Source organism: Octopus bimaculoides, chromosome 1, assembly GCF_046866305.1.
Source record: "Octopus bimaculoides isolate indiv1 chromosome 1, ASM4686630v1, whole genome shotgun sequence".
Taxonomy (NCBI): Eukaryota; Metazoa; Mollusca; class Cephalopoda; order Octopoda; family Octopodidae; genus Octopus; species Octopus bimaculoides.
In genome coordinates this window covers 108,327,737-108,355,302 of record NC_142928.1, presented here as the reverse complement: position 1 = coordinate 108,355,302, position 27,566 = coordinate 108,327,737, and the positions used below count along the sequence as shown (strand labels likewise).

At 36.1% G+C, this 27,566-nt stretch overlaps 1 protein-coding gene across 4 annotated transcripts in view; it reads left to right on the top strand.

Annotated features, from left to right (window-relative positions):
* LOC106882154 (protein lifeguard 4) overlaps positions 1–19,521 on the top strand; it is a 78,174-nt gene extending 58,653 nt beyond the window's left edge. For all 4 annotated transcript variants that reach the window (XM_052969106.2, XM_014932725.3, XM_014932726.3 and 1 more), the window contains 5 exons: positions 4,577–4,682; positions 9,099–9,132; positions 9,258–9,375; positions 9,949–9,994; positions 19,151–19,521. In XM_052969106.2, coding sequence (XP_052825066.1) covers positions 4,577–4,682; positions 9,099–9,132; positions 9,258–9,375; positions 9,949–9,994; positions 19,151–19,354 — 508 coding nt within the window. In that variant the 3' untranslated portion in view covers positions 19,355–19,521. The remainder of the gene's footprint in view (positions 1–4,576; positions 4,683–9,098; positions 9,133–9,257; positions 9,376–9,948; positions 9,995–19,150) is intronic.
* Positions 19,522–27,566: the final 8,045 nt, after the last annotated feature.

Sequence of the window (27,566 nt, the reverse complement as noted above, 5' to 3'; positions counted from 1 at the left end):
ATTCAGTTGCGGATTGGCAGTTGCAGCTATCTGTCCTACAAGCATTATCAGTGGAAAGGGAAGATGTAATACTATTTATGGAAAAATTAAGGGTGTTATTAAGGGATTGGATCGTATTATTATTGTTGTTATTATTATTACTATTACTATTATTAGTTGTAATAATGGTTTTATTATTATTATTATTATTATTAGTGGTGGTGGTAGTCGTCGTATTAGAGTTATTAATATTAGTATTATTGGTGTTGCTATTATTATAAACATTCATCTAAGCTACACTTCGACCTTCATAGGAAATGGGATGTTTGTACCTTGGTTAATTCTGGTTGTAGTGCTAGGGTTGTGGGTGTGGTATATGCCATCAATATCGGTATTAGTGTTTTCGTGACTTTGACTTATTATATATATTTAGGTAGTAGGAATTGAGTTTACATTTATTGGAAGAGGTGTGTGGACATACTAACCTACCACTTGGGTTATCCCAGAAACAGCTGTAAGACTTCAAATTCTCCTTACCCTAATTAAATTATTCTAGATAACTTGCGATACTAGTTCTGCCTTGGTTTTTGATTTTTCCTCTAATATAATATATATCTGCTATAACAGAACCTTAATACAGATCCCAAGATCCACACTTAGCCGTGATCTTGGAACCTAATGGTTGGCTAACTATAGCACTTACTCAGTGTACCTATTCATTTAAATCACAAATGAACTAAACTCCTCACACACACACATGCATACATATGCATATGAATAAATTGTATATATACATCTGTCTGTTATGTACGGACATGTCTTCAAAATTTATTCTTCATGTGACAAAGATTTATTATTAGCTTACTTTGGTTTATGTATCCTAGCTTTCATTCACATGACCAGCCCTAGATAAATTTGAACACTTGAAGAGATTATTGATACCAACAATACTTCCATTTCTTGCATCCCATTTTGATTTTGCTTATTTAATGCAATTCTCTTCAAAATATATGGAAGCATACAGGATAATTTTTCTCCATAATGCCTTATCAATTCCCACAATTTCCCAAATTTCCATATGAATAGTTCCTTTTTCCAGATCAGATTTAAAGCAATCCTTTTATCTTAACTTCAGTTTATAAACAAGTCATTTCCTAGAACATGGCATAGTTACTTTAGAATTATTCTCTCTTCCATGTGAACAACATGATTTGTATTCCTCAATCTGCTACAGTACAAGAGAGCTTGTATACTTACATTTGCTATCCCTTAACCCTTTAGTATTCAAACTGGCTATATCAGACCCCTATATTCTATCTGTTTTATGTTCAAACTAACCAGATCAGACCTCTCACACTTACCCTGCAATGTCATTCTAATAATATACAATCACTCTGTCAAAATTTCAAAGCTACGAGATAATGTAAGATAAAATCAAAACAATGTGAATAAATAAACATTGCATTTGACAGAGAAAGCAGAATGCAAAAAGGTTAAATTTCAATATTATTTCTCAAAGAAACTTTTGCTGTAAATGCTCTGAATGTTTAAGCATGTTTAGAAAATACACATACTTTTATGTCTATACGTCATCATAATCATCATTTTAATATCCACTTTTCAATGCTTGCATAGGTTGGATGGAATTTGTTGAAGCAGGTTTTTCCACAAGTGGGTGCCCATCTTGTCGTCAACCCACACTTGTTTTCAAGTAAGGTAATATTTCCCTCTGGCTGCAGAGAGTCAAGAAGGCCTGTCCTTCACAACAGAAGAGTTTTAAATCCATTCCCCCTAATGAAGGGGATCATCCTGCAAGAGCCCTGTACCTGTGCCATGTAAAAAGCACTCATGCCAGTGTCACATTAAATGCACCCAGCACACGCTGAAAAGTGGTTAGCATTAGGAAGGGCATCCAGCCATAGAACCAAGCCAAATCAGATTAGAACCTAGTGCAGGTCTCCTGCTTACCAGCATGGAAAACAGATGTTAAAGGATGATGATAATGATGATAAACACGAATTCACTCACAAAGCTCTAGTCAGATCAGGACAACAGTTGAAGAATCTTGCCCAAATGATTGGGGAGCAAGCTTCTCAATCACTCAGTCACACTGTACCTATATTTATATTCATAAATCTATATCATCATCATTTTAGCATTTTAGCTGTGTCTTTTACACTGGCAAGTATTGGACACATCTTGTAAATCTCATCACTCATTACTCTCATTATTCATCTGGTAAACACACCAACAGAGAAATTCAGTCATCCTTGTTGCTTTCGGTGTCATTGATGCTTCTGTTTCTTTTTTTCTTCCCTATCACATTGACTCTCAGCATCATATAGGTACATTTTATAATGTCACTAACACGAGAGGCTACAAAAAGGTAAGATCCAATGCTTAGAATAGCACTGAAGTAAAAACACCAACTCCTCAACTAAAATAAACGATAGAATAAGAATTCCTAGCCATATGCACACAATTCATTTATTTAAAGGTCCTAAAGACCCGATTTAATCTAATCCTAAATGCATGCTAGTAACCTCTGACAAAAACAGACTGAGACAGCAAGCACACTATCTCCATGCCACAGATTATCATGATGTTATAAATCTATACAACTAACAAGAGTGAGGACTTCTTTCATGTATTTGTCCAATTTTCTTCTTATTCTCTTTTTCAAGTTATTTCAGTCTTTTTCATCCTGGCAGCGATATTGGATGGTCCTAGGTGTATGTGTATTGATTGCTGTGTATAGTGAAGGATGTTCAATATGTTTTATGTTAATTGATGTATGTGTTGTTTATCACTTGTCAGCTCTGACTGAATAGTCCTGTAATCTTGAAGCATTCAGCTTGTGGCCATCTGGTCTTTTTAAACAATCAGAACAGTGGTTCTCTGCCAGGGTCCATATAAGATTTTCCTGTTAAAATTTGTATGCAATAAATTGGTTATATTTCTACAATACACAAAATATTTTAACAATTTTTTTTTATATACAATTCCTAATAATATTTAATTATAAAAATATAAGATTTGTAAAACATTGAATGGCTAAGAGGGTTTGTCTGAGTAAAATAGAAATCGAAGGGGCCCATAGGTAAAAATTGGTTGAGAAACACTGATGTAGAACAACATTGCTCAAAGCTTATTACTGTTTTTAAAAACAATTCGGGGAAAATTGGCTGTTATTTCTGGCAGGTTCAGCCACCACAGAGATCCCCATCTCAGTGTTGCATGAGTATACAGGAAAGGTCAAAGTTTATTTTCATTATCTCCTACTCTTGGAATTTACTCTTTTATCTTCTGTAAGTTGTAAGAACTTAAGTCCTTCCAGCCAGAAGAGAGTTACATTAGTTCATTTTCAGGTATGATCAATCTAATAGTAAAAGTAATGTTATTTTTGAGTCTTAATATATCAGCAGCAACAGTATAATCATCTCTACCATCTTATCTGTTTCTTCATTCTGGCATAGATTAGTGGGTACAACAATAAAAGCCTCTCTAGTTGTCTCTGTGAATGTGAGCTTTTATAGATCACATCTAATGACTTGTCCTTTACTGTATTCTTACCCACTCTACAACATGTTTCCATTACATTTTCAAACCATTGTAATTGTCTTTCTCCTCACTCATTCTGTCATGTCTCTAACACAGTCATGTCAGTTCATTCTACTCAATGTTTTTGTCTGGTCTTGATCTTAAAAGCTTACTTTTCTATGCCTTTTGCCCCAAACATACACACTTTCTGAAACACCAGAAGGCTAATGTTTTTCAAGTAAATATTTTGCTTACCTTAATTTTTTTAATTCTGTTAATTCAATCACTGAGAGATCCTCTATTTGGTAATTCAACCTGCTGTATGTATAAAAAGATGAGAAGGCCAGAATGCCTTTGGGCATAAGCCTGTTTGATTAGACCTAAACAGTAACAACAAGAGTTACACTAATTTTGTTGACTCTAAGAACAGGTATTGGCAACATTTTGGTCTTGGACATTTTTTAAAGAATTTTCAAATTCAATGTATTTGTGGGCCATTAAGTAGCTGGTGGCTTTTGAATAGTATTTTGTGTGAAAATTTGCTTCATTTTTGATTTTATAAACATTGCCAGCACTGGAAGTGAAGGGATATATGCAAAGATATTTTTATATGTAAAATATGATACATGGACTATGGACAATGTAAAAAAAATTCAAAACGGGTCCATTACAAAAAGAAGTTGCTGATTCATGCTCTAGAGGAAAGAAAGAAAGACTAAATGAAATTTAGAGCAGAAACAAAACTCATAACTATTGTACAACGAAAGAGTTACTATTATTGAGGCTTTCTAGATTTTTAGTCAATTCAGTTATAAAATACAGCATCGTCATTTTTTAATGTCTATTCTGGCATGGGTTGGACTGTTTGACAGGATCCAATGAACTAGAGAACTGTTGATTCCAATGTTTGCTTTGACATTGTTTTCATAATTGGATGTCATTCCTAACACCAAACACTTTACAGAGTGTACTTATAATCCATGTTAATAATAGGTATTCTATTAGTATGTGAGCCAAAAATTCATTTAGATATTTTTTTGTCTTCAATTTCTTGCAGTCAATGGATGCTTCTAATTGCCCTGTTTGCTACATTTGGTGTGATGATGGTACTAACACTTAAGAGGAGAGAGACACCTACAAATTACATTCTTCTGTTTGTTTTCGTGAGTATTCTTGTTGCTTACCAAGTGTAAATCTTAAAAGTCAAAATATTTTGACTTGATCAAAAAGTTATTTTTTATAAAAGCTTCTTTTTATTATTATTATTATTATTATTATTGAGTGAGAGAGCAGTGCGTGCCATCTAAGTGACACTGGGGTAAAATGTACGAAGCCCAGTATACCCATCATGACTACTCGTCTGATAAGGGTACACCAGGCACATGCATCGCAACCATATGTGGTGATCTCATATCAAGATAAACAGTGCATGATCTTATAGGTTGGGTCCCAGTTAGAATTTTCTTCAGGTTGAGTAGCCCATCCCACTCAAACGGTCCTTGAATAAGGGTTGTTTAGGGATATTGAATGAAACACTCATGTAGACAACCGTGCAACTAAGGAGATGGTGACGAAGGAACGGCTCCTTTTAGCACGTTGCACTGTCAGCACAAATATAAGAAAAAACAAAAGATGGAATGAGTTAAGTGCCAACAAGGAAAGAGAGAGACTCAACCGGTAAAGATGTATAAAAGTAAAGTTTATTGGTAGCCAATTAGAATGTCTGTGTGAGTGAATGCGACATAATAAAACAATATAAGACAGGCCGTCGTGTAAACAAGAGTGTGTGTATACAAATATGTATATGTGAATGCAAGTGATACAGAGCATAGAAAACAGTCTATAACAAGGACGTTAAAAGTCCTGACAGTTTGTAATCAAGGTACACAGTGGTTGAGTTGCTGTAGCTAGAAGTTGACGCATTGAGGCAGAGCTAAAGAGTAACATATCGTGAGAAGTTGAGGTTTCCATGCCGAGCCGGTTACTTGGTACAGGTGTTCTCGCAGGTTGAGTTCTGGCTGTTATTTCATGGTGAAGCAATTCACATAAACAGCGTTGAGAGAAACTGTGTTTGTCTCTATGTACAAGCTTCGCGGTGTGTACACAGAGATGTCTGTGTAGACACTAAGTGGAATAATGTCGTCGCTGGAAATGGCTGGTGCTCTGTGGTTAGTGACTAGACCTTAGAAGGTCTAAAGTCGTGACAAACTTTAGTGCAGACAGGCAAGCTATTTAAGAGGAAAAATCGGCTCAAGCAAGGGTCTTCAGAAAACTGTTCCACGTGACCTTATTAGAAGGCTGCGATTGGTTGGTATGCACCCTGGCACAAAATAGAACTAGAGACAAAAGTGCGCCAATACCAACCAATCAGAGTGGTGTACACAACAGGGTCCAAAGATGTGGCCGAAAGCTAGATGTTACCCACTACGTCTGCATTCACATGTATATAACTGAGAGAGCAGCTTTGCTACACCCATGTGTCCAGAGGTGAATTATTGAAACTCCAAAGAATTCCTCTAAACACATGACTATGATGCTCCCCCACTACTTCTGCTCGTGATCAGAGATGCACATATTGTCAGCCACTAAGGGACGTGGTCAAACAACTGACAAGCAAATCTGTGGTACTGAGCAGAATATTTGCTGTAGCCCATCTTTTATGCCAAGACAAAAATGTACATGATGACACTTCCAATCAGTTAAGATCAGAAGCAATGGGAGTCAATGCCTGGTACGGCATCAGATTATTTTAATGCTGTCATAGTGAGTCATGCCTGATAAGGTTGCGTCCCAACTTAGTTTTCATCCATTTCTCCTTTGAGCAAAGTCTGTTATAGCAGTGTTTCTATGTAAATGTTCTATCTGCCAGAAAGAGCAATCAAGTCTCTGTGAAACGAAACCATACCATCTTAAAAATGGAAGAGTACATTGTGTAATATTGTTAGATGGCTGTCAGAAGAAAAAAAAACTAGATGGTTATGCCTTGAATGTATTTGATCATACATTTGCTCAATCAGGGTTAACCAGTTAATTATAGATTTCTTTAAAATAACCTGGTCACTGCCATCTAAGGGAAGAGAATATTCCATTACTAAAATTTGGAAGACTGAGATCATATTCAGCTCATGTTACTTGGAAACAGCAGTAAGAATAAAAAATAGAGAAAATAAGATTTAACATCTTGAATATATTGACTCAAAATGCATATATTTCATAGTTGAACAGTTGCAGTATAAAATTCTTTGCTCAAAGTTCATGGCTTCAAGTAAATGAACAAAATATTTCAGTTGAATCTGTCAACTTAACTGAAGAGTTTTTCTTTCTATCACCAGTATTTAGTACTAGAATAAAACCTCTGCTATGGTTACACATTTTCCAATAAATGTATATAATGTAACCACACCTTTCTGTTTCAGGCATGGTTACAACTCTAGCAAGACTTCCCTACTACTTAAAATTATACAATGGTTAATGATGATTATAGTTATATTGTTAAGATATGCAAAATAGATTTGATGTGTAGACTTGAGTGAGACCAACTAAGAATTGGTTGCATTAAATGTTGTTCAAAACAGAAAAGTTATATGCAATATAGTGGGTTGGCAACTAAGTTCCTGCCGTTTTTTTTAAATTTTGGAATTTATTGAGTTTCTAAATTTTGGAATCTATTTTTTTCGAGAAATCTATTTTTGAATATTTTGGAATCTCGTGATTGGTATGCCAAGAACAAAAATGGAAATTTTTACCTCAAAGACACACCTCATTCTGGCCGTCCAGTTGAGGTTGATGAAGAGCAATTAAACCAACTTTTGCACGAAAATTCTCGTCAAACGACAAGGGAACTGGCAGACAAAATGGAATGCTCCCACACTGCTATAGAGAAGCATCTTCACTTAATGGGAAAGGTTCAGAAGTATGGAGCATGGGTTCCGCATGCTTTAAGTGACAACAAGAAAAATCAACAAGCCACAATCTCCACTGGTTTGCTTGCTCATCACCGCTCAACTCATGGACACCAGCAACGATTTCTATACCGAATCGTTACTGGCGACGTAAAATGGTGCCTGTACATCAATATGAAGCAGCGTAAGGAATGGCTTATCCCCAGTAAATAAACGACACCGTACGTGAAACAAGATCTTCATCCACATAAAACGATGTTATGCGTATGGTGGGACTGGGAAGAGATTATCCATAATGAATTGCTTGAACAGAACCAAATGACAGCTATTCAAGAGAAAAGACCTAATCGTCAGCATGGAGTGCTTCTGCTGCATGACAACGCCTGCCCTAATATCGCCAATATGACCAAGGAAGCCATTCAAACTCTTGATTTGGCACTAACGTATTTCCACCTCTTTCAATCTCTTTCAAATGCTATGCATGGAGTTTCGTTCAATACTGATGCAGAATTGAGAGCTTGGATCAATTTTTCAAGTCAAAATCAGGTGATTTCTACAAACGAGGTACTGAAAATCTTGTTGAACATTGGGAAGAAGTTATAAACAACAAGGGTGAATACATTATTGATTAATTAGTTATTATTTTTTATTAAACCTTTTTAAAAATTTAAATTTTAAAAAACTGCGGGAACTTAGTTGCCAACTCGGTAAATACTTATTCTTAAGATTATTAATCTGGAAAAGTACAGGACAAGTTATTACATCTGGTAAAGTACAGAACAAGAAAATTTTTACTTAAAATATTGCAGCTAAGGATAAAATTTGAATATTAAAAATTATTTGATTTTAATTTACAAAATAACATTATTATTAAAAAGGTAACATCATTTTGGTAAAATATTGACCCACTAGAATACTTAAAAATGAGAGCCAGAAGTACCAATATAGTTTTATGCAAAGTAGAATAGTATAAGGCAAATTCATTATGTAAAAAATAGACATTGTTCAAGACTAAAAATGTGAAGACTTGACAATAACTCAAGCAAATTTTACTGTGAATTTATTGTTAGAGGTAGATTTTACTGTAATATATAGTTAATTTTTGTATTATTCTATTTATTGTACTAACTAATTATGTACTACTATTATTTTTTATAACCCATTTTCAAACTTCTAATTATTGATTAATAATTAAAAAATGTATTTTTTTAAAGTGCAAAAAATATTTTGAGTTATTTTTAATTTTTAATAGAAGTAACAAGTAATAACAAATAGAAGTAATAACTTGTAATAAAAGCTAATATTTTCTGAATCTAAATACTTTATTTGAAATGTTATCCTTAGCTGCAATATTTTAAGTAAAAATGTTCTTGTTCTGTACTCTACCAGATGTGGTAACTTGTCCTGAACTTTTCCAGATTTATAATCTTAAGTATATTATTTCTCTTGCTCGCATTTTTCTATATAATTTGAAAATGTATAATAGTTTTGACAGAAACTTGCTTCACTTACACAGTACAACTTCTTAACATTACAGCTAAGTATTAGTCCTATGAATCTTTTAGATTCAAGAATAGAGCAACATTTTGATTGATATTTGGGGTATATGCTTTAGAAATTACTCTATCTTTATTACTGTTGAATCTTATACTTGCAATAATTTTTTTTTCTTTGTAGACTGCCCTAGAAGCTTACACAGTTGGAGTGATTGGTAATATTTTATTTCTACTACTTAATATTGTCAATTACTTGTATCAGTTATTTCTAAAATAACATTTTTTATTACTGTTGTTTTCACCTGTATTTATTGCTATGTTTAATTTTGCTTTTCAACAGTAACATTCTATCACGTATCATTGGTGTTAGAAGCATTTGCACTGACCTGTGCTGTCACTTTTGGTCTGAGTATTTACACATTGCAAAGCAAAAGGGATTTCAGCAAGTTAGGAGCTGGGTAAGTATCATATATAAGTTGAGCTATTGTTATATATTTTGAACAATATTAAATATAAACTGACTAGTTGTTTTTAACATGTAAATTCATGCAACTTCCATGTAAATTTTATGAAAATTCTTTTCAACTCATAAAAATAATGTAACTATGATTTTGTCAATAAGACTGGCTACCTGACAAAGTACATTAACTGCCTCATTGCATTTAGTTATGTCAATCTAATCTTTATTTCCAATCTTGCAAGAACCATCAATGCTTTTACCCCCAACGTAATTGTAAGGAACTTAGAAACTTAGTAAAACTTGTTACTGATTTCGATTCCTGGTTACAATAACTTTAAGTGTTGTTGATAATGGAGAAAATGAAATATTCGTTTACTAAATCCTTTTGTCTTTGATCCAATCCGTCTTGCATCAATGAGAAAACTTTTTTCCCCCAACTAAATTTAAATGGTCTTTGCTGTAATTATCTCCCCTATATTTATGCTCCAAAGCATTTCATAGTATTTCTTCTTAATTCATAAATTGTAAATTTTATTCCTGTAAGCGCTAAATGAATTTTCCTTCTTTTCAGTCTTTTTTCAGTGTTATGGATTATTATTTTGGCTGGACTTTTACAAGTAAGTACCCTTTATGTTTATACTATTAATATTCATTGACTCCTCTTTTCATTATCTTCACCTTTTTAATATACACTGAATCATCATCATCATCATCATCATCATCATCGTTTAACGTCCGCTTTCCATGCTAGCATGGGTTGGACGATTTGACTGAGGACTGGTGAAACCGGATGGTAACACCAGGCTCCAGTCTGATTTGGCAGAGTTTCTACAGCTGGATGCCCTTCCTAACGCCAACCACTCAGAGAGTGTAGTGGGTGGTTTTACGTGTCACCCGCACGAAAACGGCCACGCTCGAAATGGTGTCTTTTATGTGCCACCCGCACAAGCCAGTCCAGGGGCACTGGCAACGATCTCGCTCGAAAATCCTACAGGAGCCAGTCAGGCGGTACTGGCAACGGCCACGCTCAAAATGGTGCATCTCATGTGCCACCCGCACAAGAACCAGTCCAGGGGCACTGGCAACGATCTTACTTGGCTTGCCGGGTCTTCTCACGCACAGCACATTTCCAAAGGTCTCGGTCCGTAGTCATCGCCTCGGTGAGGCCCAATGTACGAAGGTCTTGCCTCACCACCTCAGCCCAGGTCTTCCTGGGCCTACCTCTTCCACGGGTTCCCTCAACTGTTAGGGTGTGGCACTTTCCAAATCAGTCATTTAAATTTTTCCTATTAATGATTGATTTTTAAAGCTAGTTATAAAATTCTCCTTTTCTTTTACTGGTTTCTCCAGCACATTCTCTTTCAATCCAAAATATCTGATGCACCTGCTCAAATGCGAACCCTTTACTTTCTATGCTTCCTATATCTAAATATATTAGACACTTTATTCCTTTTCTGGCTTTATGGTAGTGATCTCTGCAACCTTTTCCAATCTATCTCTTTGCATTTATGTTTATGTCAGCAATAGTATTCTCCACCACATGACTTATTGGCTGGACCTTGCACTAGCCACAGTTTTAGTCTGGTTTGTAGTCTTCAACAGGTTGGCCCATAAAATATGCCAGTTTTCCACTATGTTATAAACAATGATATCTTCCTCCACTTTTTGCTATAAATGTCAACTCGTATTTATACATTTAAACGCATTAACACACACACACACACACACATATATTTGGGGGTTTTTTGCCACTACTTTCACTGATTTCCATGACTCTGTCACCATTCAATTCCATTATTATGAATTTGAATTGGGAGCTTGAGTCATAGTAGAAGCCTGGGGCTATAGTAGAAGACTTTCTCAATGTACCATGCACTGGGGCTGAACCTGGAACCATGTGTGTGTGTGTGTGTGTATATATACACATACACACACAAATGGCTACGTACTTAAGCGGTTCACTTTCCAACCACATGGTTTGAGATTCAGTCCTACTGTGTGGCATCATGCGTAAGTGTCTTCTACTATAGGCCCAGGTTGACCAAATTGAGTGGGTTTGGTAGACGGAAACTGAAAGAAGCCTGTTGAGAGATAACTGATGTTGTAGGAAAGAAATGTGTTCACATGGATGATGGTACTTGCAGTTAGTGATTCTGCAAAGAAAGGGACACTATAGAAATGACACTATGAAAGGCTGCTAAATATAAGGATGCATGAGAGAAGGAGAATCTGCCTAATGTTAGCCCAACAGAGGGACCAGCTATCCAAATCAAAAGTAGCTTGGTAGATAAAGCGATTAAGGATATGAAGACAGAGAAAGCACCCAACCCTTCAGGAATCATCACTGAGATACTTAAAATATCTGGTAGAGTGGGATCGTAGTCAACTGTATAGTTAATTAGGTTATCCACAAGGGAATCATACCCAGTAACTGATGTAGTGGCCTTATAGTCAACTGCTACAAAGGTAAAGATGATACCTTAGACAGAAATAATTACAGAGGTATCAAATTGTTGGACCAGGTGATGAAAATTACAGAGAGGGTTATCGCCTTAATTAATTAGGAAGAAAGTTAGCCTGAATGAGATACAGTTCAGTTTTGTGCCAAAGAGAAGCACTATTGATGCTATCTTCCTGGTGAGGCAACTGCAGGAGAAACATTTAGCCAAGAATAAACCTCAGTACTTGGCTTTTGTAGACCTGAAGAAAGCCTTAGATAGAGTCCCCAATTCCCTCATCTGGTAGTCAGTGCAGAAGTTAGGAATAGATAAGTGGTTGGTAAGAGCAGTACAAACCATGTACAAAGATGTTGTCAGTAAGGTGAAAGTTAGCAATGAATTTAGTGTACAAGTAGTAGTTCACCAATGATCGGTTCCCCTCTTGTATATCATAGTCCTCCAGGCCGTATCAGAGGAATTTAAGTCTGGCTGCCCTTGGGAGCTCCTCTATGCTGATGACCTTGTTCTTATAGCTGAATTGCTACTTAAACTACAGAGAAAATTTCAGATGTGGAAGAAAGGTCTGGAATCTAAAGGCTTTAGAGTTAATTTAGTTAAGACCACAGTCCTAGTAAGTAGGAAAACAGACAAATCTCAACTCCCTTCAGAGTGATAGAGGGTGATAGCTCTGTTTAATATGTAAGAAAAGTGCTGGTAAAAACTCCATACAGTGTACTTTGTGCAAGTTATGGGCACATCAGAGGTGCAGTGTTATTACGGGGTTAACTGAAAAAGTAGTCTTTGCATGTGACAGATGTGCAGATGCAATAAACACTAAGAATGTACAGAGAATAGACTTCCTCAAGTGTCTGGGAGATCCTTAGTAGTAGTAGATAACTTCTATTATCTAGGTGATCAAGTTAGCAGTGGAAGGAGGGAGTTTTGAAAGCGTAGTTGCTTGAATAAGAAAAGGCTGAACAATGTTCGGAGTGCTACTACTTTTGTAGGTAACAAAAGGCCTGTATCAAAGAGTGAAAGGCAGATTGTATGATGCCTGTGTATGTTCAGCTCTGCTACTTGGTAGTGAAACTTAGACTATGACTACAGAAGCCATGCAAAGGCTTGAAAGAAATGAAACCAGCATGTTTCACTGGATGGATAATGTCAGTGTTCATTTACAGCAGAATGCAAATAATTTAAGAGAAAAATTGGGTATAAGAAACGTCAGTTGTAATGTGCAAGAGAGATGGCTGCACTGGTATGGTCGTGTGATGCATGTGGATGAGTACAGCTACTTAGAGAAGTGCCAATCTCAAATTGTGGCGGAAATGTGTGGAAGGGATGGACCTAGGAAGACATGAGTTGAAATAGTGAGAAAGGGTCTTCAGATGTTAAGCCTCACAAGAAATGACAAGGGACCGAGGCTTCTGGTGGTTTGCTGTGCTTGTGAAGACACATGAAGTTAAGTAAAACTGTGGTTGTCCATACATACAGGTACATCCTCTACATCCCTCTCTCACCCTTGAGGGCTCTTGGATGCTGGTTACATAAAAAAAACACTCATGTCAGTGCCTTGTAAAAGCACCCATGCTGGTGTGATATAAAAATGCTTTTGCAGGTGCCACATAAAAATCACCCTGTCCACTCCGTGAAATGGCTGGCGTTAGGAATGGCATCCAGCCACAGAAACCATGCCAAAATAGAAGATTGGAACCTGGGCAACTCCCCAGCTGGCCAGTTGCTGTTGAACCATCCTGCTCATACCAACATGGAAAGCAGATGTTAAATGATGATGAGAGTGGGAGTGTTAGCATGTACTCTTGTCTGGACATGTAATGGCTGTAAATAAATATGACCTTGCTTAGAAATAGATGAGGATTGTGTCAGGAAGGATATCCAGCCATAAAAAATCTGCCTCATTAAATTCCATCTGACCCTAGCAAGCATGGAAAGTGGACACTAAATAATGATGATGATAAATTTGTATATAGCATATGTGACAACTTTTATTCAATATTAGTGTTCTTGAAAACATGCATTTAAATTACATCACAAAATGACAATCAAGAAAACAATCAGATAGCTGAAATATCAAAATTATTAAATAGTTGAATGATTTCACTGATAAGTCACATGCTGGTGTGAAATAAAGTGCTGAATTAAGCGTACCACCCATGACTCTTCAGACACACCCAATCTTCACCATTACTCTTCCACCCCTCCCCACCAAATAGACACAGAACTGCTCACATACCCCAATCAACCTTCTCATTAGTCAAAATTGGTAAACAGCCCTCAGTTAAACATCCATTGATGCTACTTTTCCCAAAGAAATGAATGCATGAACATGATCTACTCCATGTCCATGGATACTACAAACTGTATTGTAATCATCCCAGAAATATGGACTATGATCTTAAGAAACATGCAGTTTGTGAAAACAAGCATTGTGATGCATTAAAATATTTATAAATTCCATCCGAGGATTATTATTGTTATTACTTTACATATATATATATATAGGCAGAGTAGAATATAGCCTAGTCACCCATATAGTTAATCAGGTTCTCCATGAGGAAGTCATACTTAACGATTGGTGTAGCAGCAATATGGGCAACTTTTACAAAGGCAAAGGTGATACTTTAGACAGAATTAATTACAGAGGCATCAAATTGCTGGACCAGGTGATGAACATCACAGAAAGGGTCATAGCTCAATTAATGAGGAAGTGTAGATGAGATGCAGTTCGGATTTGTGCCAGGCAGAAACACAACTGATGCTATATTCCTGGTTAGGCAACTGCAAAAGTATTTAACCCAAAGTAAACCTCTGTACCTGGCTTTTGTAGACATGGAGAAAGCCTTTGACAGAGGCCCCCCACTCCCTTATCTAGTGGTCAATGTGAAAGCTAGGTATAGATGAGTGGTTAGTTAGAGTGGTACAAACCATGTACAGAGAGGTTGCCAGTAAGGTGAAGGTTGGCAACAAGTATTGCAATGAATTCAGTGTACAGGTAGGAGTTCACCAAAGCTCAGTTCTCAGCCCACTCTTGTTTATCTTAGTCCTATGGGACTTTACAAAGTAATTCAAGACTGGTTGTCCCTGGGAGCTCCTCTACACTGATGACCTAGTTCTTATAGCTGACTTACTACCTGATCTAAAGAAGAAATTTCAAGTGTGGAAACAAAGCCTGGAATCTAAGGGCTTTAGAATTAATCTAGCAAAAATTAAAGTCCTAATAAGTAGGAAAACACAAATCACAAGTCCCTTCTGGGAGATGACCCTCCTTGATATGTAAGAAGGGTGTTGGTAGGAACTCCATACGTTGTACTTAGTGCAAGCTTTGGACACATAAGAGGTGTCGCGGTACCAAAAGAAGGCTAACGGAGAATATAGTCTTTGTGTGTGGTAAAAGTGCTGGTACAATAAGCACTAAAAATGCACAGACAATTGACACCCTCAAATGCTCGGGGAAATCATTACAAGTAGTAGACAGCTTCTGTAACCTAGGAGACCAAGTTAACAATGGTGGAGGAAGTTCTGAAAGTATAGTTACTAGATTAAGAACAGGCTGGGCAAAGTTCAGAGAGCTCCTACCTTTGTTGGTAACTAAGGGCCTCTCTCTCAAAGTGTAAGTCAGATTGTACAATGCCCATGTACATACAGCTATGTTACTGGGCAGTGAAACATAGGCTTTGACTACAGAGGACTTGCAAAGGCTTGAAAGAAATGAAGCTAGCATACTCTGCAGATTGTGTGCAGTGTAACCACCCTGATATGGTCTTCCAATCATAATAGTTGCAGGAGTACTATAGGAAATGTTATTAACCTTGATGTGATGAATATTATTTGCTAATGCACATACTAAAAAATTAAAACTGACATGAGCTAAGTAGTGTCTCTTGAAATCAGCAGAGGACCTAATTTGTATTTTAGTCGAATTCTGGTGCTTAGTATATCAACAATGCATCAATGACATTTTATTGCAAGCAATGGTCACCCAGAGGGCAATTGTTGTGTACAATTATTGCTCTTACAATTATTTATATCATGTTAAATTACTATTAGCTTCTGCATTTTTGTTATTAATATTCCAGTTCATTTCCATGTTGTCTATAGTATTATCTATATATATAAAAATGAGAATGTGTGTGTGTCTGTCTGTCTGTGTGAATCCCTAAAACTCGAGAACTACGCAACCAATTTCATTCAAATTTTACACATGCCTTACTTAGGGTTCCAGTTGTGTTTTAGTCAAAAAAAATTATTAACTTCTTGCAGAGTTCGAGCACACGGCAACATAATATCTCCTCCACTATTTAAGTATTACGTGTCAAAAGTGAAACAAAAACACTCATGTCAAATACTTTCACTTTAAAAATGAAACTATTTCACTAACTGAAACAATCACATTTCGATACTGTAGTGACAGATACTTTCACAGAGAGAGAAAGAGAGAAAGAGAGAGACAGAAAGAGAGAGAGAGAGAGATGTATATGTATACATATACATGTATATGTACACCATTTCGATACTGTAATGACAGATACTTTCAGAGAGAGAGAGAAAGAGAGAGAGAGAGATGTATATGTATACATATAGATGTACACGTATATGTATATATATATATATAGATCTATACATACATGTATATGTATACATGTGTAGATGTATATATATATATATATATATATATATATAGATGTACATGTAATATGTACACATATATACATGCATACAGATATCTATACATATATACACCCATCACACACACATACACACAAACACACACATTAGTCATTTGTTTTCTTATCCAAAACTACGTCAAAAGTACTGAATGGATCTTTATGAAATTTGGAAATTATATTCTTTGCATAACGGCCATAACTCCCATGAAAATTCATATATTTTTGATGTTGATGAAATTTTAACCCGAACATAACAGATGAGCATTATTTAGAAAATGATGTCACACGTTATCGAGGCTACCATTCTTTCTGGATGTGCAAAAGGGGATGACGTCTTTATTCCAAGAATTCCTCTTACTCCATCAGGAGCAGACATTCAGAAGACTACAATTCCCCCTTCGTGTGACTTTTGCCATGTCCATAAACAAATATCAGGGTCAAACACTGTCTGTAGCTGGTCTTCTCTTGGAAGAGCCCTGCTTCTCACATGGACAACTGTATGTTGGCTGCTCAAGAGTGGGCAGCAACAAAAAACCTATTTGTATATGCTCCACAAGGGAAAACAAGGAACATAGTTTACAATGAGGTGTTATTTTCACAACAGCAAGAAAGTATGTACATGATCACCTTCTTTTACGAAACTTCATTGACTTTCATGTATTTATATTGATATACATATATATACGTGTGTTTGGGTGCGTGTGTGTATATACATCTCTATATATAAAGATGATGCATAGTCTAGACGGCGTTTTTAGATTTCATTATTCTCTTTAACCCTGGCAACGCCGGGTATTTCTGCTAGTCTATACTATTAATGTGGTTATTATAGTGACTTATTATTACTATTAACACAAATATTGTTATCTTTAATCTCATTACTATTGGGATGATTATTATTGTTGTAGTAGTAGCAATAGCAGCTGTGCCAATGATAATCATTAATCTTCAATATAGCCTTGACAATTGTTTTATAATTCTTGTTAAGTTTCTTACTAATAGGAGTCATTATTGTTTAATCCTGGAAACAATCTTCGATAGTTTCTTTTAATAGGGGCTTAAATGTTTGAAAATTTTTATTTTCTTAATCATTGACAGTAGATATATATAAATTGTGTGTGTGTGTAAATTTCTGATGCTTCACCATGAAGCATTAAATTACAGGACCCAATACATAAATGTTGACCTAATACATAAATTCTTTTATATATTATAACTGATGTTATAATTGCCAGTGTATATGCATACACGTGTGTGTGTGTGTGTGTATCTTTCTAAAGATACATACATAGGCAGACAGATAGACCGATCAATCCTCATCATCACCATCATTGTTTGTTTACTTTCTATATTGGCATGAATTGGATGGTTCAACAGACTCCAACATTATGTTCCAGTGTCTGTTTTTGATGGTTGGTACGGCTTGAAGTACTTCCTAGTGTTAACCAGTTTACAGAGTGGTGGACTGAGTACTTTGTCATGGCACAACTCCAATGAGGCTGCCTGGAACTGTCAAGACTTTAAGAGCCTCTATACTGGAAAGTAGAATAGGAGAGAGAGACAGATAGGTGTGGGGAGTGCTAACTTTAGATGGGGTACATAGAGGGAATAATGACAGGAACAGATTTATTGTTGTAAGAGAGAAGTAGTTGAAAGATTAACAGGGTAATCAGAACCTGTCTACTACTTGTAATGATTTCCCCGAGCATTTGAGGGTGTCAATTGTCTGTGCATTTTTAGTGCTTATTGTACCAGCACATTTACCACACACAAAGACTATATTCTCCGTTAGCCTTCTTTTGGTACCGCGACACCTCTTATGTGTCCAAAGCTTGCACTAAGTACAACGTATGGAGTTCCTACCAACACCTTTCTTACATATCAAGGAGGGTCATCTCCCAGAAGGGACTTGTGATTTCTCTGTCTTCCTACTTATTAGGACTTTAATTTTTGCTAGATTAATTTTAAGGCCCTTAGATTCCAGGCTTTGTTTCCACACCTGAAATTTCTTCTCTAGATCAGGTAATGAGTCAGCTATAAGAACTAGGTCATCAGTGTAGAGGAGCTCCCAGGGACAACCAGTCTTGAATTACTTTGTAAAGTCCCATAGGACTAAGATAAACAAGAGTGGGCTGAGAGCTGAGCTTTGGTGAACTCCTGCCTGTACACTGAATTCATTGCAATACTTGTTAGATGTTTTGAAACAAGCCTTGTTTCTTGTAACGGACATTTTTACTGTAGTCACTGACCACCTTCAGCTGTATGCTGTCTCTGGGACAGATTGACAGGTGGCTTTCATCTTCATTAATCCTCAGGTATTCAGTCTTCTTTGTATTGAGAGATAGACCAACTCTGACTTCAGCATTCTCAAGGGTGGGTAAGGTTTTGTATATCACACAGCTGGTTGTTAGAAACACACACACCAGTCTAAAAAACAGTTTGATCAAAAAATGCTATCAAGTTATACACATTAATATGTACACATACACATTATCAAATATGTTCAAAATTGCTATAAATTTTCAGTCACAAACTTCAGTAAACTATTTATAATTACATTTTTATATTTGAATTGATTAGACAATGGCTACCAACCAGTCATAAGTTTGGTTAAAAATAAATATTTGTAATATTTTCTTTATTTTAGATATTCTTCCAGAGTGAAATGCTTGACAAACTGTTGGCTATTGGAGGTGCAATTGTCTTCTCACTGTTTATTGTCTTTGATACTCACATGATGATGCACAAGTTGTCAGCTGAAGAATACATTGTAGCTTCTATCAATCTCTATTTGGATATCATCAATCTGTTTCTATACATCTTACGTATACTCAATGATAATCGAAAATAAATATTGACTTCCAATAACAGAAGAGTTCCAATTTTTTTTATTAATGATTTAAATAAATTAATCTAACAACCAGTTAAATAATGAATAAATTAAATAATGTTATTATGAGTATTTTTCCATATATTATAATTTGTATTATATGCTAAATAAATGTGATTATTTCAAAATTTAATGTGTTGAAGAATTTGTTACTGTGAAGGCATTGCTTGTTTCCAACCTTGTGATTTTTGTATTCATGTCACTATGCAACACCTTGGGCAAATGTCTTCTACTATAGCCCCAGGTCATCCAAAACCTTGCTAGCGGATTTAGTTGATGGAAGTTGAAAGAATCCCATCAGGCATGCTTGTGTTGTGGTAAGAAAATTACTTCCCAGCCACATGGTTCTAGGTTCAGTCCTACAGCATGACACCTTGGGCAAGTGTTTTTCACTATAGCTTCAAGCCAAACAAAGCCTTGTGAGTGGATTTGAAAGAAACCATTTGTACGTGTGTGTGTGTGTGTGTGGAGCTTAGTGCAGCCTCCCAGCTTGCCAGTCATAGGTCAAACCATCCAACCCATGCCAGTATGGAAAGCAGAGGTTAAACGATGATGATGTTACATATATCTATATATATGTGGAAAATAAACTTACTTGGAGATGGCTGTGTCGTGTTCAATCAAATAATATATGTATATATACAGGATGTCACCAATGGTGCAAATCACATGAAATACGTAAACAAACAAGAGAAAAAATGAGTGAAATAAGTAAACACAAGAAAAAAATGGAAAACAGGACAAGTTAACACAGAGAAAGGACCTTTCATCAGTTGTTGGCTGTCTGTCTAGAATGCTCGAAATGAGAGATAGACCAACTCTGACTTCAGCGTACTCAAGGTTGAGTAAGTTTTGTATATTACACAGTTGAAGGACTCCTGTTGTTAGAAACACACACACCAGTCTAAAAAAACAGTTTGATCAAAAAATGTTATCAAGTTATACACATTAATATGTACACACATTAATATGTACACACACACATTATCAAAAACTGATGAAGGGTCCGTTCTCTGTGTTAACTTGTCCTGTTTACCATATTTTTCTTGTGTTTACGTATTTCATGTTATTTGCACTGTTGGTGATGTCCTGTACCTATATATATGCATATGTATATATATATATAATTGAAATTTACAGAAAAACAAAAGATGAAGACAGGTTTATAAACAACAAGTGTGTGTGTCAGTTTAATGCTCAGGAAGGTGAGAAAGTCGTTTATGTTTCGAGCCTTCAACAAAAAGGAACACGAAGAAATAAAGAGAGAGAATAAAAAACTGGTGAAGTTATATATATTATTTATTATATATATATGTGTGTTTATATATATATTCTTTTATATGTTTCGGCCTTGAGGTTGCGACCAAGCTGGGGCACCACCATTATATATATGTATATATATAATTGTTAAACAGGTCAGCAAACATCTCAAGTTGTATACAACATTATTATAGGAAGAAATTCAAAATCTTACAGCTGTTTCTGGGATATCCTCGAGTATTGAATATTCTATCATCAGAGACAAATAGGGAAAATGAGAATGGTATATATTAATATGATGTCGACATAGAGAAAGGGAGTAAAAGAATAAGATGGAAACAAAGAAAAAAGAGGCATAAAAGTTCATAGTTCAACTTTCTGAAGTTATAGATACCAGAGAATAAGTGTTTAGGTGCAATCTAGCACCTATCAATGTGGGTTAAAATTCTGATATAGAAGACATCCCAAGAAAAAAAGACACAAACCTATAAACGCTCAATAACGCATGTCAACATTCAATAACCCACACCTTTTTTCTATATCACATTCTTTTTAGCTATACTCTATTATTAGTATGTTTACATATCTATATGTCCATCTATATTCTTAGTATTCATATATTTTTATATTTTGAATATATCAATATATGTTTCAGATTTGGCAATTCTTCTATTATCTTAATTAAACCCATATATGTATGTGTTAATCATATTCTACCTCATTTCAACCTATTCTATTCTAAAATATTTGTCTAGCGCCTCGGGTTCCACCTGAGCACTTCTAGGCTATCTTTGTTTTACAAAAGAAAATTATAATTATATATGTATATATCTAAGGAACTGCTAGATAAAGCCCTCACCTTCGCAAGCGAATTCAGAGAAATCAGTACACAGGATAAGGACATAATCTTCCATGCTACAAAGACTTTACTCTTCAGCGAGAACGCAGAGTGGGTCAAGACTACTGATACAGAGGGTACTTTCGATGTGAGCATGGGGTCATATGACGGAGCAGGCACATGCGATCTTATTGGACTCGATATGTTGGGCAAGATTTTTCCTGACGTATACTTCGCCATTTACAAAGATGATGCCGTAGCTTTAACCACAAATACCAATGGACCAGCGCAAGATCAATTTAGGAAGGACATTATCCAAATGATGAAAACTTTCAGTCTTAGCATAACTACAGATACCAACCTGACGGTTGTTAATTTCCTTGATGTATCCTTAGATCTAAATAAGAATATTTATGAACCTAGATGTATAGGGATAAACATTATTCCTTTTGCTATGTCCGATACATAAGGTGTTCATTTTGGTAAGGTGAGGATTTTGTTTATTTTTATATGTCTGTACCGTACTATACTGATGAGCGAAAGCTAGATTTTATTCTGGTAATCGTGAAATCGTTCGATATATAGTTGAGTTCATTTTTTTAAAAAGGTTGGGTTTTTTAAGAGTTGCTTTTCCTCGCATTCAGTAAAAAAATGTGTTTATTTGGGAAGTCTAGTGTGTGACATTATTCTGTAGTAATGCCCTTATATAAATGTAAATGAATAATTATATTCTTGGGAATAAAAAAATGATGGGTTTTTTTTTCGCTTATGAATTTTTACACACTAGCTTCCTGATAAAATTCTTGTAAAAGATTTTTATCCCATTATTGAATTCATTAATTAAATATATATATATACATATACATAGACGCAGGAGTGGCTGTGTGGTAAGTAGCTTGCTTACCAAGGACATGGTTCCGGGTTCAGTCCCACTGCGTGGCACCTTGGGCAAGTGTCTTCTACTATAGCCTCAGGCCGACCAAATCCTTGTGAGTGGATTTGGTACACAGAAACTGAAAGAAGCCTGTCGTATATATATATATATATATATATATATATATATATATATGATGAAGGGGATGTTTCTATGTGGCCTGCTTGTTTGTTGCACCTTGTTTACCATTTTGTCCATGTTCTTTTGCCACGTCATGTACCCAGTTATGTATCTATATGTACATGTGGATGAAGGTATATACATACATGTACATATATATGCATATACTCATATATATATATATATATATATATATATATATATGTATATATATATATATATGTGTGTGTAACAATTAGAAAATGGAGGATAATATGCTGAACCCAACTACTTGCAGACGGTATATCCCGTTGAATTCATTAATTTAATTCATAGCAAAAGTGACAAAGGAAAGGAAGAAAAGAAAAAGAAAGAAAGAACCAAAGCACAGGTGTCCATGGCAGACTATGTTATTTTGCCAACATGGTTTACATATAGAAGTACAAAGTACATAAGGAATTAGAGGATATTCCTTATGTACTTTGTACTTCTATATGTAAACCATGTTGGCAAAATAACATAGTCTGCCATGGACACCTGTGCTTTGGTTCTTCCTTTCTTTTTCTTTTCTTCCTTTCCTTTCCTTTGTCACTTTTGCTATGAATTAAATTAATGAATTCAACGGGATACACCGTCTGCAAGTAGTTGGGTTCAGCATATTATCCTCCATTTTCTAATTGTTACACAAATTTTGGGTAAAACCTCCACTTTTACCCGCTCCTATTGATTGCACCTAGTATAGCACTAATGTAGCAATAATTGGGTACCCTCCCAGCAGTATACTGGATAGATACTATCCCTTAGTGGGTTGTACCCCCAAACCCTAACTCTCTCACGCTATATATATATATATATATATATGTATGTATGTATGTGTGTGTATATGTTCGTGTGCCTGTGTTTGTCCCCCCAACTTCGTTTAACAACCAATGCTGGTGTGTTTACGCCCCCGTAACTTAGCGGCAAAAAGAGTCCGATAGAATAAGTACTAGGCTTACAAAGAATAAGTCCTGGGGTCGATTTGCTCAACTAAAGACGGTGCCCCAGCATGGCTGCAGTCAAATGACTGAAACAAGTAAAAGAGTAAAAGTATATATATTATGTATGTGTATATACATAAATTATGTATGTATGTATATATTATGTGTATATACATATGTAAGTATATATGTATGTGTATATATATATATATATATATATATATATATATACGTATGTATATATATAAAAGTATATGTGTGTGTTTCTGTATGTTTATACATATGTATGTATATGTATTATATATATACATATATACATATGCACACACACACACTCACATACAAACTCTCTTTTATAGAAATAGATATGTGTGTAGTCAAATCAGATGATAAACAATAAAATTAATTATAACAGACAAGAGGATGTGCACAAGGAATGTATTAGTTTGATGCTCAGTGAAAAGAGAGAGGTTTTGACATTTTAAGCATAGCTCTTCATCAGAAAGGAGAAAGGAAAAAGTCCAAAGAAGAAAAAGAAATCACCAACAGCACATGTGTAGTTACATTGCTGATATATATATATATATATATATAATTAGAAATATAATATTTCTAAATCTCTCAGAGAGATTTAAGCAGTAGTGGAGCGACAAAGTTGTAGTATATTGTCAACCTAATGTGACAATCCCAATAAGGGAATACACTACTGGTGTTTAGCCCTAGGAAGCTGGACCGCTTCCTGTCGGCCTTGACACAATTACTGTGTCCTTAAGTTTGTGAAGGGGAGACAATTTTTTTTCTCCGTGTTTTTCTCCTTGTCTCCGTATTCTTTCTGTTGAAGAGCGTAGCTCGAAACGTCAAAGACTTTCCGTATTCCCGAGCGTCATACTAATATATACTTTTGTTATTTACACCACCTGTCCTCGTCTGTTGTTATTATTTGTATATTCTCCCACATATAATACACGCTCACGTGGTCGCACCAGCTAATCCTGTCTCCTCTCATCACACACTACCAACTTTTGGATTCTACCTTCTTTCCTTCTGGATCTGGACTGTTTGATTCTGAACTTTATACCCTCCGGCTGCACCTCTCCTACCCACGGATTACACTGGACCCATCTTCTGATTGGAAATCGCTTCAATATACCACGACGTCTAAAAAACTTTTGAACTTTTCCACTTTTGTAAACCTCCTTTATCATCCTTTTTTACCTTACTTTCCTTCACCTACCGTCTCTTCGTACTCTGGGAACACTATTCAATTTTTTTTCTCCGTGTTTTTCTCCTTGTCTCCGTATTCTTTCTGTTGTAGCTCGAAACGTCAAAGACTTTCCGTATTCCCGAGCGTCATACTAATATATACTTTTGTTATTTACACCACCTGTCCTCGTCTGTTGTTATTATTTGTATATTCTCCCACATATAATACACGCTCACGTGGTCGCACCAGCTAATCCTGTCTCCTCTCATCACACACTACCAACTTTTGGATTCTACCTTCTTTCCTTCTGGATCTGGACTGTTTGATTCTGAACTTTATACCCTCCGGCTGCACCTCTCCTACCCACGGATTACACTGGACCCATCTTCTGATTGGAAATCGCTTCAATATACCACGACGTCTAAAAAACTTTTGAACTTTTCCACTTTTGTAAACCTCCTTTATCATCCTTTTTTAGCTTACTTTCCTTCACCTACCGTCTCTTCGTACTCTGGGAACACTATTCAATTTTTTTTCTCCGTGTTTTTCTCCTTGTCTCTGTATTCTTTCTGTTGAAGAGCGTAGCTCGAAACGTCAAAGACTTTCCGTATTCCCGAGCGTCATACTAATATATACTTTTGTTATTTACACCACCTGTCCTCGTCTGTTGTTATTATTTGTATATTCTCCCACATATAATACACGCTCACGTGGTCGCACCAGCTAATCCTGTCTCCTCTCATCACACACTACCAACTTTTGGATTCTACCTTCTTTCCTTCTGGATCTGGACTGTTTGATTCTGAACTTTATACCCTCCGGCTGCACCTCTCCTACCCACGGATTACACTGGACCCATCTTCTGATTGGAAATCGCTTCAATATACCACGACGTCTAAAAAACTTTTGAACTTTTCCACTTTTGTAAACCTCCTTTATCATCCTTTTTTACCTTACTTTCCTTCACCTACCGTCTCTTCGTACTCTGGGAACACTATTCAATTTTTTTTCTCCGTGTTTTTCTCCTTGTCTCCGTATTCTTTCTGTTGAAGAGCGTAGCTCGAAACGTCAAAGACTTTCCGTATTCCCGAGCGTCATACTAATATATACTTTTGTTATTTACACCACCTGTCCTCGTCTGTTGTTATTATTTGTATATTCTCCCACATATAATACACGCTCACGTGGTCGCACCAGCTAATCCTGTCTCCTCTCATCACACACTACCAACTTTTGGATTCTACCTTCTTTCCTTCTGGATCTGGACTGTTTGATTCTGAACTTTATACCCTCCGGCTGCACCTCTCCTACCCACGGATTACACTGGACCCATCTTCTGATTGGAAATCGCTTCAATATACCTCGACGTCTAAAAAACTTTTGAACTTTTCCACTTTTGTAAACCTCCTTTATCATCCTTTTTTACCTTACTTTCCTTCACCTACCGTCTCTTCGTACTCTGGGAACACTATTCAATTTTTTTTCTCCGTGTTTTTCTCCTTGTCTCCGTATTCTTTCTGTTGAAGAGCGTAGCTCGAAACGTCAAAGACTTTCCGTATTCCCGAGCGTCATACTAATATATACTTTTGTTATTTACACCACCTGTCCTCGTCTGTTGTTATTATTTGTATATTCTCCCACATATAATACACGCTCACGTGGTCGCACCAGCTAATCCTGTCTCCTCTCATCACACACTACCAACTTTTGGATTCTACCTTCTTTCCTTCTGGATCTGGACTGTTTGATTCTGAACTTTATACCCTCCGGCTGCACCTCTCCTACCCACGGATTACACTGGACCCATCTTCTGATTGGAAATCGCTTCAATATACCACGACGTCTAAAAAACTTTTGAACTTTTCCACTTTTGTAAACCTCCTTTATCATCCTTTTTTACCTTACTTTCCTTCACCTACCGTCTCTTCGTACTCTGGGAACACTATTCAATCTTTTTTCTCCGTGTTTTTCTCCTTGTCTCCGTATTCTTTCTGTTGAAGAGCGTAGCTCGAAACGTCAAAGACTTTCCGTATTCCCGAGCGTCATACTAATATATACTTTTGTTATTTACACCACCTGTCCTCGTCTGTTGTTATTATTTGCATATTCTCCCACATATAATACACGCTCACGTGGTCGCACCAGCTAATCCTGTCTCCTCTCATCACACACTACCAACTTTTGGATTCTACCTTCTTTCCTTCTGGATCTGGACTGTTTGATTCTGAACTTTATACCCTCCGGCTGCATCTCTCCTACCCACGGATTACACTGGACCCATCTTCTGATTGGAAATCGCTTCAATATACCACGACGTCTAAAAAACTTTTGAACTTTTCCACTTTTGTAAACCTCCTTTATCATCCTTTTTTACCTTACTTTCCTTCACCTACCGTCTCTTCGTACTCTGGGAACACTATTCAATTTTTTTTCTCCGTGTTTTTCTCCTTGTCTCCGTATTCTTTCTGTTGAAGAGTGTAGCTCGAAACGTCAAAGACTTTCCGTATTCCCGAGCGTCATACTAATATATACTTTTGTTATTTACACCACCTGTCCTCGTCTGTTGTTATTATTTGTATATTCTCCCACATATAATACACGCTCACGTGGTCGCACCAGCTAATCCTGTCTCCTCTCATCACACACTACCAACTTTTGGATTCTACCTTCTTTCCTTCTGGATCTGGACTGTTTGATTCTGAACTTTATACCCTCCGGCTGCACCTCTCCTACCCACGGATTACACTGGACCCATCTTCTGATTGGAAATCGCTTCAATATACCACGACGTCTAAAAAACTTTTGAACTTTTCCACTTTTGTAAACCTCCTTTATCATCCTTTTTTACCTTACTTTCC